The 15,046-nt window shown below is 40.1% G+C and overlaps 1 protein-coding gene across 25 annotated transcripts in view; it reads right to left on the bottom strand.

Annotated features, from left to right (window-relative positions):
• Positions 1 to 6,329: 6,329 nt before the first annotated feature.
• The window catches only part of pleca (plectin a), a 93,793-nt gene continuing 85,076 nt past the window's right edge, over positions 6,330 to 15,046 (bottom strand). For all 25 annotated transcript variants that reach the window (XM_077009794.1, XM_077009795.1, XM_077009796.1 and 22 more), the window contains one exon: positions 6,330 to 14,886. In XM_077009794.1, coding sequence (XP_076865909.1) covers positions 8,554 to 14,886 — 6,333 coding nt within the window. In that variant the 3' untranslated portion in view covers positions 6,330 to 8,553. The remainder of the gene's footprint in view (positions 14,887 to 15,046) is intronic.

Raw genomic sequence — 15,046 nt, 5'->3', positions numbered from 1 at the left:
GTGGGTGGATGGATCTGGCAGCATCAGTTCATCTATTGGGGGCACTGGGACATATTCTGGTGTCATCTCAGCTTCTTTGTCACTGAAGAGCAGATGTAGTCCAGTATTGGGGTAAACACGAACAATACATGAACAGACCAAGTTCACTAGTCACATGCCAGTTATCAGTGTGTAGTGGTAGGTTTAGCTGAAAAATTGGGCCAACTGAGTGTTTTATCTTTGCTCCTCTATCTGACCCAGATGAAATCAGTGCTGTCTGTTCATTGGTCACGTTTACATATTTTACTTCCGTAACTGCAGTACGTCTCCAAGCTCAGCACTAAGAATGAAGAACTGCTACTTGCAGACTTTACCCTCTACCTACTCTTACAAACAAAATGTCTGACATTGTTCCACCTGAACTGAACCTGCAGATGTGTTTACAACCTAGTGCTGATCTAATCTTCAATTTCTACTTATCTTCTCATTCTGGCTAAAGTCCTTGATATGTGCTTTCGTTTCTACGCCTCCCCACCCGTCTTCTGTTTCAAAACCATAACATCTACTTTCACTTCTCAGTAGTAGCAGACAACACTTCTCCAAGAAAGGGATGAATCTTCAACATGTGCCCTACGTCTGTTTTGAGGGTGTGACATACAGCAGGAAAGTGCCCTTTTTGTTACAGTTAAGACCCATGGCTTCTCTGGGCAGCCTTTCCATGCTCCATGCTCCATTTCCCCTCTAATGGCATCTACATTGGGGTACTCAAGTGCCTACTGCCTTGCATAGTACAGTCTGTAATAATCCAGCCTGTCATAGTACAGTCTGTAATAATCCAGCCGGTCATAGTACAGTCATTTTGGCATACATACGGAAGTTCAATGCTCTGCTAACATATTCACTGCTAAGATAAATGTTTCTGCATTTTCCTTCATCTTCCTGACGTCTATGCTTGAACTGGTCTCTGTCAAATATGCTGTTCTGTTTCTATGCAGTGCTGAGTCGTTTTCCTTTCTGCACGACCCACTCAGCTGCAACACCATGAGAATATCACCCCCTTTGTCTCTTCGTCTCATGTGAAGACAAGTGTTTACCTGGTGTTTCTTGTGCTCGAGCCAGACGTGAGATTGCTCAAACTGTTGGATCCCCTTGGGCCACTCTGCTGTGCCGATGGGGTTGAAAGGCGGAGTCCACTTGGGCCAGTGTGTTTTCGGTACCACCGCAACTGCCGTCTTTAAAACCATACCTGCTGAGTTGAATCTACTGAAGTATTCCACTGGCTTGTGTTGTGAACCTGTGTTACTCAAGGTTTGCACATGATTCACTCCCCTCTCTCATTCCAGTTTTGAAAGTCTGACTGAAACTAAACATGCTATTTACTGCTAAAAATGTAACAGATATCTTCCCACTGCCACTATGCATGTCCAAACCTATCCACTGATTCCAAATACATGGATTTCATAGAGCGCACCAGTACAGTGTATTGCTAGTTGATCAAATATCTTACACAACACTTTCATTTTTGTCTTCAAAGTTTGTGAATGGATAATGTATATACTGTACACAGACTGATCTCTTTATTATGAATGTTTGACTGTGGGCCAACAGTCCTTTTGAGGTTAATTCTCTGTACTTATTTATTACTTGAATGATGGTAACTTGTCTTCTGCACAGCTGTTAAATGTTACCACTTACCTTGTTTTGATAACAGGGTGAGTGATGTCTGGATATTTTATTTCCATAAGCAGTACTTGCAATGTCATTCATCTATGATATATTACAATATTAGAAAGATCCAGGTAACAAGTCAGATCACTAGGGAAAAAAGGTAAATAAAAGTTGCAAAAAGGCTACAAAAAGCAGAGAACTCTCATAAAATCAACCATTGCACCAGATTTGTCCATTAGACCACCAGATAGTTTAACTTGGTAGTCCGTTTCATGGAGATCCTCACATACAGTTCACATGCTGAATGTTCCTCCCAGAGCCAATTTGGAATACTGTAATGGATGATGCAATGAATAATTGGCAATGATATTTGTACGTAACATTATATGTTGTACAGTAGGTGTTGACATTCAGAAGCCTGGTTGTGGTCCAATTTTACAGACTAAACATACCTATACACACCTCTCTGTTGAAGAATATGTTGTAGATGTTGACATTTAGAAGACTGGGTCTGCGATTTGCAATCTGTGTTTAAACATGTCTGTGACTTTATGCTCCAAATGTATTGTTGTTGTTCATTTGTATTAGTTGACAGACTAATACAAATGACACGCCAGCACAAAACGCTCTTGGGTATTGCATGCAATGGCTAGAAAACTCTGGTTATCAATTTGTAACTTCTTCTTCTGTTTTGCCTTTTTTTTTGGTTCCGACTATTCTATTTTCTATTTTGTTTTCTTAAATCCATTTTATTATATTAGTGTATATAGCATATTTGTACCATGATGGAGGCTGGACCCTATTTTCGTTGAACGAGTGTACACATACATTGTGCAATGACATTAAAGTATTCGTATTCGTAAGTAAATTGCATTTAAGGCTATAGATTCTGAACCAGTTCAGCCTGGTTCTTCAAATAGAGCTCAGGATTTCCAGAGAAAAGCCCTTTGCATTTCTCTAATAGGAAACAAGTTTTACTGGATGCTAGTCATGAAATTCTATTCCCCACCCAGTCATCCTTGACATTAACATCCTCACCCCACCCCACCCCAACCCCATGATACTGTCCTCACTCAATACCCATGTACTTTTCAACATCCCCATGTTTCTTGCTGTTTCAGCATAATAAATGAATATGTTTACATCAACACCTAAAAGCTGCACCCATGCATCAAAATTAAGAGATTAAATAGAGATCTGCTGTTCGGGCCTGGACAGTATGTCCATATCCTTTGATTAGTGCAAATTGTTAGCAATTGTGTGACTACCTGTCTAGTAATAAATGAAACCACTGGGGTGAAATACGCAGGCTAACCAAGACGCAGTTGATGATCACCAGTAAGCTTGACTTTGGGCTGCCTCACCTCATAAAAATACTATTATTCTGAAAATGTGTAACTTTTGTAAATCATCCTTACATTTAGTACTTTGTGGACCTGCCCTATTCCCAATAACATGAACACCAATGTTGGTTATTTTACAATAATACCTGATGAGGTGGAAAAACCAAGCCTCATTCCTTGTTACGGAATCTCTGGAGCATTATATGTTGGATTAGCCCCATCAGCACACCCCATGTGTTCTCAATGGATTCTCTGTTGTGGGGGCACTGAAAAAAAAGAATGATAATGCAGACACAAGAAATCAATCCCCACCAAATAGTTAGTTCTACTACACAGCATAGTTTCACATGTACTTTCTTACATTAATCTTTTTATATAATCCATCAATTTTACAGATTAAACACACCTATACACACCTCTCTGATGCACAAACCAGTGCACCCACTCTGAAATGCTTCAAGTTCTGACTCACATTCTTACACAATCAATCAACACGTTTCTGTGGACCAGCTCCAGCTGTCCCCATTTTCTCTATTATGCTGCACAAATGATCTTTCATGCTCAGCCCATCTCACACTACTCTGTTCCTCTGTCACATTGTGAACCATTGCTGACTCCATATTGTGGTTTCATACAATACTGCATCAAGCAAGCTAATTAGCACAAATATCTACATGCAATGTCATCTATGATATGTAACAATATTAGAAAGATCCAGGTAACATGTCAGATCACTAAGGTAAAAGGTAAATAAAAGTTTGAACAAGGCTGAACCAGTCAAAGCACAGAACTCTCATACAATCAACCATCGCACCCTAATTTTCCTGGCATCCCAGATTTGTCCATTAGACCACCAGATAGTGTAACATGGTAGTCCTTTCATGAAGATCCTCACACACAGTTCACATGCTGAATGTTGCTCTCAGAGCCAATTTGGAATACTGTACTGAGTAATGCAATGAAGAATTGGCAATGTTATTTGTACATGACATAATATATTGTACGTGTTGACATTCAGAAGCCTGGTTCTGGTCCAATTTCACAGATTAACCACACCTATACACACCTTTCTGATGCACAAATCACTGCACTCTGAAATGCTTCGGTTTCTGACTCACATTCTTACACAATCAATCAATCAACACGTTTCTGTGGACCAGCTCCAGCTGTCCCTGTTTTCTCTATTATGCTGCACAAATGATCTTCCATGCTCAGCCCATCTCACACTACTCTGTTCCTCTGCCACATTGTGAACCGTTGCTGACTACATATTGTGAATCTCCAATGCAATGCAAAGACAGAGAGAGGGCACTGTGGTTTCATACAATACTGCATCACCCAAACTCATTAGCACAAATATCTCCCCTGGGCTGAACATGCATGTAATTCTGTCACAGTGCCATTGTGTCCAGTGACTAACCTGTTTTCTGTTCCTGGGACATCATCCCAGCCGATATACCTGCCTATGCTATAATGTAGCTCACCAACCTGGGAGACAACTTATATCCAACTCTAGAAGCTAGAATCTGATTACCACGGTTACGATGGTGTTCTACCCTGGTCAGAGGGGTTGGGTGTCCACCAGTACATTGGTCCTTTCAAGTTGCTGTGAATAACCAGGGCCCAAAATTATTTTTCCCTCCCAATCGGCCCAAACTAGAGATTGACATGAGCCGGCCCATCCGGAATCCTCCCGAATCTCCCGATTAGCCACTCCGGCTCTGACTGACACTACTGAAAGTAAATATGAGGTGGACGTGGACCCTTAACAAAAATGTAACAAACAACATTTACTACTGCATGTAGTATTACACAATATGTCCAAAACCACGACTAACAGTTTTTTCTCTGTCTTGGGCACCTTTACAGTGCTGCCTGGTAGGCACCAAACACGTCTCCCTCCTCTGTGGTTGTGAACTAGTTTGGGTAGTTGGGCAGTTTGGGTTGACTGCTTTCAGACTTGCTCTGCCTGCTTTGTAACCTCAGCTAGGCTTGATGAGTGAGGTTTTTATTCTTGCCTCCAGCTTTTTTGGCATGAAAATCTGCATGCAGCACTGCAAGCTCCTGTCCGGGAATGCCCAGCGGTGCTTTCTGAATCAAGATGGTCAGCAGAGCGAGCATCTAACGCACTTACCCTCTTAGCTTGCATGAACGTTTGAAACTTCCTGTAAACATGAGGAATTCGGAACAGGATTGCCACTCATCAAACACAGCCGAAATGGATTCATGCAACAGTAACAAGATGCCCAGCAGGAAAACAAGCTACAGCTTTTCTAGGGTAGTGGTATAGGTAAAAGTATCTTTATGAAAAATGTCCACCACTTCTCAGGGGACGCTGGTATCTAAACAGAAGTCCAGGATGTATACGACAGATAAATGTGCCTGTACCCAGATAGGTCTGATGTGATTAGAGCAGAGAAGAGAAAGTATTCACAAAGTGTTGCCTAATAATGACCTCAGGGTTCAGGGTATCTGGCATGGTACAGTATATGGCAGGTGGCATTAGTGTTGTCACAGAGGGAGACAGAGAAGCCAGGCTGCAAAAGTGAGAGGGAGATAACGAGTCGAACAGAAAACACAGGTTCCACTGAGATCAAGGGAAAAAAGCAAATAACCGAACAATATCCAGAATCTTTTGTCTACCTTAGTCATCTGTCAGTATCTATTACAGCCAGTCAACTTAAAAGATGGCAGATAGCACATTGCTGACCTTCTTTAATCAGGCCATCACTACAAAACAGGAGCAAATGTCAAAGGATGCAATGTTTGCATTAGGCCCAAGGGCGTCAATACTCTGGTCTAAGACATAGACTGTATAAAACAGACTGGTCCACAGTGGGAGGAAAATGAAACCATTGTGTCTCTGACGCCCTCTAGTGCATTATTAGTGTAATCATTTTGCTTTATGCCATCACGTATCCACTTCACATTTTACTGAGACAGCAGGTGAGCATGAATGCATGATTATTTGTTCTTAATGTTATGACTTTATATTATACACATCTGTTTATAGTAAGGCAATATTAGTGGTAATATCAGTAAGGTAATATAATTATTTTTGCTCATGATTACATGCCATCATGTCATGTTTAACTCTGTGTCAAATCCATAACTTTTAATATGCATTATTTCAGAGAATTATTTTTGAGAATGTCATTTAATAACTTGAGAGCAGGTCTCAAGTGTCCTCTGATAGATAAACTAGCCAATCAGAACCATGTAATTCCATATTGTTTTCAGCTTTGTACATGCTGAGTTCACCAATTATACCAATACCTGCCAATTTTTTAATTTTATACCTCTATTATAAAGAATGAACATTACACAAACACTTTATAGTTGACATTTTAATAGTTTATTTACATTAGAATATAATCCCATCCTATAAATACAATCATGCCTCATTGCCCCAAACAAGGCAGTTTTGGTTCAAATATATCCTTAAACTGCCACATGAAGCTTACTCACAAAAAGCTTTGCTGAATACAGTTGTTCATACTGCATCATTTGATCCATGTTAGCAAAAACATGCAAAGAAAAATATAATATATATAATATGAAAATATAGTTGATAATGACACATATGATGATGTTACAGTATAGTGATCAAGTATTTCAAAGTAAAAGTACTGGGGTGGGGGGAGGGGGGACTTTTTCAATCCAAAAGATGAATAGAAGAACTGAAAATGGTACTCTGGTGATTATGAAAGTTATCAAAGGTGCATTATACATGGTGATAAAAACTGCATACTGTGATGATTTATGCATGAATACTTCAAGTTTTATTTTTTTCTTCTTTTCTTGTGCCATAGATTACAGTTCTAATATGTACAGTTGTTAAAAGTTCATATAGGACAAGTTGTTTTGTGATTTTAAAAGTGTACCACTTGTTAACTACACCATTTCTGACTAATTGTTATGAGCAAGTAGCCCCAGTCTTTTCCAGTGAAGAGTTTCAAACTTGGCAATGCAAGATATCTAATCATTCTGACCTAAGCACCTTCAACAAGTTCAGTTTTAACCCATAACTTAGTTCCATATATGGGTCTGAAGAGAAGCTTACCACCATTTTGATTTTAATAATCGATTTTTCCAATCGACTCAAAAACATTAAACATGAAATGAAGAATTAGGAAATAATATTAATAATTATTGCTGAAAACACATTAACAAATGAAGGTAGCAGAACATGTATGTTGGTCAATCTATTTGTGATTCTTCTGATTGGAGCCATCTATTCTATAGGATATTTCCAGTGGGTTGTGGACCACAAGGAAACAGTCTAGAACAAATGGTGAATAGATGTAATGTTCTGAAAAAATCAATTTATGGATTAATGTAGTATATACAAAGCATAGATCAAGAATCATAGATCAAGAAACAATATATAATAAAAATGAAAGCCTGCCATTCAAATGAAATAACTGGAAGGTAAAGCAAAATAATAAAATGTACTGCGAACCATCACACCTCGATAAGTACCTACATCATTTAAGTTTGAATGTGTTGGTGAGTTTTCAGTGCTGAGGCTCAAAGTAGACACATCTTTTCAGTGAGAGAAAGCTGGTGATAATAATACAAAAATCTCATTAAGACAACTTTCCTACACTAACCCATATGATGCATTTTTGCCACTTTATACCGAAAAATAATACAATTCAAAGCCTTTCAGAAATACATCCAGTAATGAAATCTTGAGAAATTTACAATTTTATTCTGTATTCTTGAAAGTAAAAAAAATTTATGATTACACTTACAATACAATAGATGCAGATTTCTGCTGATGTATGGCTTGGCTGATGACCTCTGAACTGGGAGATGAGACTGGAAGACTCAATATGGGTGAAGTGGGTGTCTTGTCTGTAGATGTTTTAGTGTCATCTTTTGCAGTTTGTTATATATTCTTTATAGTTGTAGTAAGCAGTGATGCAAGAATCAAAGAATCGATTTTAATCTTGAGAGACTGTACAGGTCAAAGGGCACAACTGTTCTTCCATTCCATATGAAAAGAAGAGTGCAACAAATCCTTTATTTGAACTAGTAACTGTGGCAGTGTTGCCAGAGTATTTTCTGAAGCATTTTTTCTTCTTGTGCTCTCATATTAACACAATTCTTCTTATTCTGCTCTGCAGATGGTTACCAGCTCTTCTTTTTAACATGCTAACATAATGTTAGCCAAAAGTTCATTGTCTAAATAATTCTGGTATGTAGCACACTTATACATAAATGTTACTCTATTGGAAGAACTAATTGAAGAACAATATTCTTTCAAGCATTCTCTATAACTGAGTTTAGAATATACCGCATTAGGTGGACTTAAGAAAGACAAGAATAATACTAAACAACTGAAATTAATAACACTGGCAACTGCAGTATGTAACATATTGAAAAAGAACAAAAGAAAATTCCATGGATGTTTTTTTGATTTATGAAGATATTACACGCTCACTATGTGTGTTATAATGTAAGAAAATAATTTAAATATTGAAAATATACAATCTAATATGGAGGAAATATTTCCACAGCCCCATAGCAACCACATGCAGAGCAGATATTCCAGATATTAAGCAACTAATGAACACTGTGGTTGTAACAGTGGAAATATTATTCTCTCCTCAGAGCAACAGTATGGGCTGCGTGATAATGCTGTTAGAGCCTGCTTAAGTTCATCCATATCCACCCCACTGTGAACTCCTGAACTGTATCGCCGCCCATAGCTCGGGGAGGTGTAGGAAGATGAGGAGAAATTCATGGAAAAACCAGATCCAGTAGCATCAAAGCTCCCCCGTCTGGAGCCAGACCTTGACCCAGTTCTAGAGCCAGACCTGGACCCGGAGTTTGATCCAGAGCCACTGATACTGTATGGGCTATAAAGGCCTTTACTGGACTGGGATGATGCTTCCAGTAAACGTAATCCAGATCCTTCCTCAATCATGCTTCTATCCATAGCATCTTTATAAGAGATCTTTAGCTTGGTTTTGGGGCATGTCAGGTATTTGGAGTATCCACTGACATCTCTCAGTTTCTGTGCAGTGCGTGCATCAAGTGTGCCCTTTTGTACGGCCTCATCCAGTGGGACTCTGCTTGCAACATCAGGCTCAATTAAACCACCTGTCAGGTACTGGACTTCAAGGAAACGCTGACCAGCCTCATAATACAGCCAACCCTTCTTTAAGGCTTGAGCAGCTGACATTTTAGTTTTGGTTCTTGGATCTTCAAATCCTTGGAACGCTTTCTGAGCTAAGTTGATGCGGTCTACCATTATCTTATCTACCAGACCTTTGTTCATTGCATCGGCAACACTAAATTTTTCTCCAGTGTTTGGGTCAATGATACCTCCTGTGCATGCCTGTGCTTCTAGTAGTCTTTGACCAGTGATGTTGTCGACTAGATTTCGATGCATGGCCTCTGTGACAGACACCTTTTCCAAAGTATCAGTATCTAGGATCCCAGCCACTGGGCCTGTCTCTTCTGTAGGGTCATTCCAGGTTGTAGCTGGAGTCTTGATGGACGGAACTGGACTCATAGGATATGATGATGTGGACCCAAAAGAAGATGATCGTGATCTACTGCCAGACATATTGCCAGACAACATGTCTGCAAATTCAGTGATGGACAGGGTGCCTGCACGGTACTGGTCTAAAGCAGATTGGTCTATAAGACCCTTAGTGATAGCATCATCAATGTCATATTGACGTCCAGACCTTCTGTCAATGATCATAGACTTGACGACTCCATCTGATGATGAGATGGTAATTTCTTCCCATTCACATTCTTGCTCTGCGAGTTCCATGTATGTCTGATGATCGATGAGACCTTTGCGATATGCTTCATAGACAGACATTTCTTTCCCTGTTTCTGGGTCCACAATCACTACTCTGCGTTTGCGCACCGATGACTTTGAAGATGTCTTTCTTTCCCGCTTCTTCTCTTTCAGCAGTAAGAGAGAGAGTCCAGTTTCAGGGTCAGTTATGCACCGCTCCATGAGCTGAAGGTAAGTCAGATTCTCCTCTGTGTTTGGATCAAAGAAACCTTTCGTGTCATCAGAGGGATCGGTTAGAATCGCATTCATCTCTTCATCAAATAGGCCACGCTTATATGCCATTTCTACTGGAAGACGATGACTCTCCTCAGGATCAATGATTCCACCAGTGGCTATTTGAGCTTCCAGAAGACGAATACCATGGTCTTTAAGGATCAGACCCTTTTTCATGGCTTGGAATAAGGAAATGATCTTCCCAGAGTATGGATCTTTGTATCCAGTCACAGCTCGTTCAGCAGAGAGAAGCTTGTCTTTAAATTCTGGGCCAACAACTGACATTTTTACAGATTCATTGACAGTCAATTTCAGATTTTTGATTGGATCAATAACATATCCAGTAGCTGCTTGAGCCTCTAGTAACTCAAAGGCTGTGCCAGGTCTGATCATGTTCTTTTTCATGGCTTGATAAATTGACAGCCGATCTTTAGAAGCCTCAACAAACACACCAGCAATGCAACTTGTGCCCTCAAGGTACTTCTTCAAGTCTTTGCTGATTTCTTCCACTGAGAGACTCCCTTCTGTGAGCTCTGTGTAGGTCTTCTGATCAATAATCTGAGAGCACAGTAGTTCATCCAAGGTGATTTGTTTTCTAAGACCCTTGAACAGCAGTCTTTTGTCTGCAAGAGATAGTAAATGCAAGCCACTTTCTTTGTCCACCTTGCATCTCTTGAGAAGTTGAGCATAAGATAGCTTTTCATTTGTTGTTGGATCCATAAATCCTTTGACATCTCCACTTGGGTCAGACAGCTTTTCACTTGTTTCTTTGTTGATGTATCCACGTTGCATTGCAACATCATCTGGGAGGCGGAAATTATATTCAGGATCCATTAGGCCACCAGTTGCGATCTGAGCCTCTAGGAGTTTTAAAGCGTACTCTTCAGGAACCAGATCCTTTTTCATGGCTTGGAATAGGGAAATTACTTTGCCACTGTACGGGTCTTTATATCCTGTTACTGCCCTCTCTGCAGACAAGAGTTTGTCATGGAGCTCTGGTCCAACGAGACCCTTGCGGACAGCCTCATCCACTGTTAACAACTGATGTTTTACAGGGTCATGAATAAAACCTGTTGCTGCTTGAGCCTCTAACAAATCAATTGCTACATCAGGCTTGATGAGACCTCTTTTCATGGCCTGGTAAATGCTAATTTTAGCAAAACTGTCTGAAAGCACCCCAGCAATGTTTCCTGTACCAAAGAGGTACCGCTTAACTTCAGGCATCTCCATAACTTCCCTGATGGTCTTCTTGCCCTGCTTCAGGAGATTGTAAGTTTCAAGGTCTATTATACGAGAGCTGTATAGCTCTTCGATTGTAACTCTACGTCGGATTACATCACATAACATACTCTGATCGGTTTTAACGATTTCTCTTTGCTCAATGATTTCAATGATTATGATGATCATTCTCTCCTTTGTGATTATTCCGCTCCGGTACTGTTCAATAAGTCTTTGCTTATCTCCTTCTGGAAGCAAGTCTGATGACATAACATCCCATAAGGACATTTCCTTTCCTGCAAAACTTTTGTGTGGTATATTTATCTGAGTGTTAGTCAAGTCTGTTTGCGCTTGTTCCTCACTGTAAACATATGACTTCTCTACTTCTTTTGCTATTTCTGCTTTATGAAGTGGTAAGAGGAAAAATCCAAACTCTGGGTCTTTTATGCATCTGTCTGCCAACTGTCTATAAGTGACATGCTCATCTTTGTTAGGATCAGTGAAACCTTTGACTTCATCTGAAGGATCTTTAAAAGACTTGGCCATTTGCTTGTTTAAGTAACCTCGCTGAATAGCTGTGTCAGTGGGAATACAGTGACTGTTCACTGGATCAATTATTCCCCCTGTGGCCTCTTGGGCTTCCAAAAGAGGTATGGCATGTTCTCTAGTAACAAGCTCTTTTTGCATTGCTTGGAAAAGGGAAATCTTATTACCAGTATATGGATCTTTATAACCAGTTACAGCCTTCTCTGCTGACAGCAGTTTTTCATGAAGTTCCGGGCCGACAAGGCCAGCTTTTACAGCATCATCCACTGTAAACTTCTGATTCATGATTGGATCAACAAGAAAACCAGTTGCTGCTTGCGCTTCCAACAGTGAAACACCTGTATCTTGTGTTAGCAGTTTCTGTTTCATTGCTTCATAGATGCTGAGCTTTTCTTTAGATTTCTCAATGAATGCCCCAGCAATGCTGTCCAATCCTTGCAAATACCTCTTGACTGAGTCAATTTGACTAATTTCTTGTGGCTTCTTTTTGCCTTCTTGGAGCTGATCATAAGTAGCTTTGTCAATGATTTTAGATTCAAACAGGGATGTAGCTGAAACGGGGCCTCTTAGACCAATGAAGGTGTCTTGCTGCTTTTTCGTCTCCTTTTCATCAACCAGCATGATCACCATTGTAATTATCTTTTCAATCGTAACTTTTCCTGATCTATACTGATGTAACAATTCAATCCTTTGTTCTTCAGTTAGATATTCAGAATTAATAATCTCCCAAATGGTGACTTTGCGTCCTTTAAAGAGCCCACTCTGCAACTCCAGTGTTTCCCTGTTTAAGGCCTCTTTGGTTTCAACGTTGAAGAGCAGATCCAATTCTGTACACTTAATAGCTTTTTCTGAGAGTGGCAGCAATGGGAGACCTGTCTCTTTGTCAGTGATGCATTTTTTCTGCAGCTGTGCATATGAAACATTCTCCCTTGTGTTTGGCTCAAAGAATACTTTATTAGTGTCTGCTGAGCTGCTTACACACTTGTTCATTTCCTCACTGAAATACCCGCGTTTGCAGGCAACATCCTGAGGAATCCGATAACTTTTCACTGGGTCAACGATCCCTCCAGTCGCAAGCTGGGCCTGTAGGAGCCGAATACCCTGGTCTTTGTTAATGAGGCCTTTTTCCATGGCCTCAAACAGGGACGCAACCTTTCCAGTGTATGGATCCTTGTATCCTCTCACTGCTCGTTCTGCAGACAACAATTTTTCATGTAGCTCTGGACCAACAACCCCAGATTTAACAGCCTCATCGACTGTAAGGTTTTGATTTTTTGCTGGATCAACGATGAAGCCTGTTCCAGCCTGGGCTTCTAGGAGATTTAATGCAACGTCAGCTCCAAGCATGTTCTTCTTCATGGCTTCATAGATTGATATCTTCTCCTTTGTTGGTTCAATGAACACTCCAGCAATACAGTTTGTTCCCTTTAAAGCTTTTTTGACAGGCTCCATCTGAGACACCTCCTCAACAGACGTTTTGCCATTGTGCAATTCATTGAATATATCTTTATTAATGATCTTTGACTCTAGGAGCTCAGATGCAGGCACAAATGATCTCAAGCCATCAAAGGCAGGTTCTTTATTTTTTTCTTTGTCTTCCACAACAGTTATTACAATCTTTATAATTTTCTCTACAGTTATTTTGCCTGATTTATATTGACGAATTAGGTCTTTCCTTTGATCTTCTGTGAAGTACTCAGAATTGATCACTTCCCAGATGGTCACAGTCTTTCCTTTGAATCTTCCAAATGGTACTGATAGATTTGTTTTCCTGAACACATCTTTAGTGTCTTCATCTGTGTAAGTCTTGTCGATAAGTGCAGCTGTCTCTGTAATGGGAAGAAGTGGAAGGCCTGTCTCAGGATCTGTTTTGCATCTTTCTAGAAGCTGACTATAAGTGAGGCTTTCTTGTGTGTTGGGATCGCTAAATCCTTTTCTGTCATCAGGGAGACTGGACAAGAGTTTGTTTAATGCCTCATCCAACTGTCCTTGTTTACAAGCTGTTTGAACTGACACACGGTGACTGTTCACTGGGTCGATAATGCCACCAGTTGCAAGTTGGACATCAAGAAGTTTAGTGGCTTGATCTTCTGTTACCAAGCCCTTTTTCATGGCTTCAAAAAGAGAGATTGTATGTCCAGTGAAAGGATCTTTGAAACCGGTTGCGGCCCTTTCAGCAGAGAGCAATGACGTGTGCAGTTCAGGCCCAATAATTGACTCCTTCACAGCTTCACTGACCGAGAGCTTTTTGTTTTTAATGGGATCGATGATATATCCAGATGCAGCTTGAGCTTCAAGGAGCATCATAGCTGTGTTAGGTGCAATCTTCTTTTCCTTCATAGCCTGATAAATGCTCATTTGCTGATTAGGTTCAGCTATTACGCCACCAATGCAATCCTTGCCTTTCAGACACATCTTGACTTTGTCCATCTTACTAAGTTCTTGCACAGTTGTTTTGCCTTTCTTAAGTTTGTCAAATTCTTTTTTATTCAGCACACCAATTTCATTCAGCCTGCTTGCTGGCACCTTCTCCCTGATTCCATCAAATGCCAGGGGCGAGTCTCCATTTGCCTTTACACCATCAATCTCTGCAGAACCATTGAAAACCTTCTTTGTCTTTTCTTGCACTGTTGCTGTAACTAATTCATCCTCAGGAACCTTGTCCGTTTGGACCTCAATTTCCTTTGTTTGAGATGTTGTGGGTTTCTTTGCCCCCTGGAGCTGCTGTAGTTTTTCCCGTAACTTCTTGTTCTCCTCACCCATGAGTTTTTCTTTTTCTTGTTTTTCCTTTTCTAGTTCTTCCATCTCCTTTTGCTTATTACGCCTCTCTTCCTCAGCATCCTTCTGTTTTTGGACAGCAGCATCCAAGACAGCCTGGAGCTTCTGTTTCTCCTCCTCCAGCTGTCTCCTCTGGCGCTCCTGTTCATCTTGCAGGTCTTTGGCTTTCTTCACTTCATCTCCAAGTTGTTTCTCCAGCTTTATTTTCTCTCCCTCAATGGCCTTCTCCCTTTTCAGCAGAGTTTCTTTCTCTGTAATGAATGTTTGCTGAAGAATTGTCTTTTCCTGCAGTATTTGCTCTTGTTGTGTATTGGCCATCTATGATGAAAAAGAAAAGATGCATTAAATCAATGTAATCGCAATACTGACCATAGGTAAGTGTAAATAGTGTTAATAAATAATCATTATATTGTGATAGTTACAATTTTATATATAGAGGGAGAGAGTTAAGCTTTGAAAATGATGAATAAGTTAATCA

The sequence above is a fragment of the Brachyhypopomus gauderio genome, chromosome 6, assembly GCF_052324685.1.
Source record: "Brachyhypopomus gauderio isolate BG-103 chromosome 6, BGAUD_0.2, whole genome shotgun sequence".
In the NCBI taxonomy this organism is placed as follows: Eukaryota; Metazoa; Chordata; class Actinopteri; order Gymnotiformes; family Hypopomidae; genus Brachyhypopomus; species Brachyhypopomus gauderio.
This window is presented reverse-complemented; position numbering and strand designations above follow the sequence as displayed.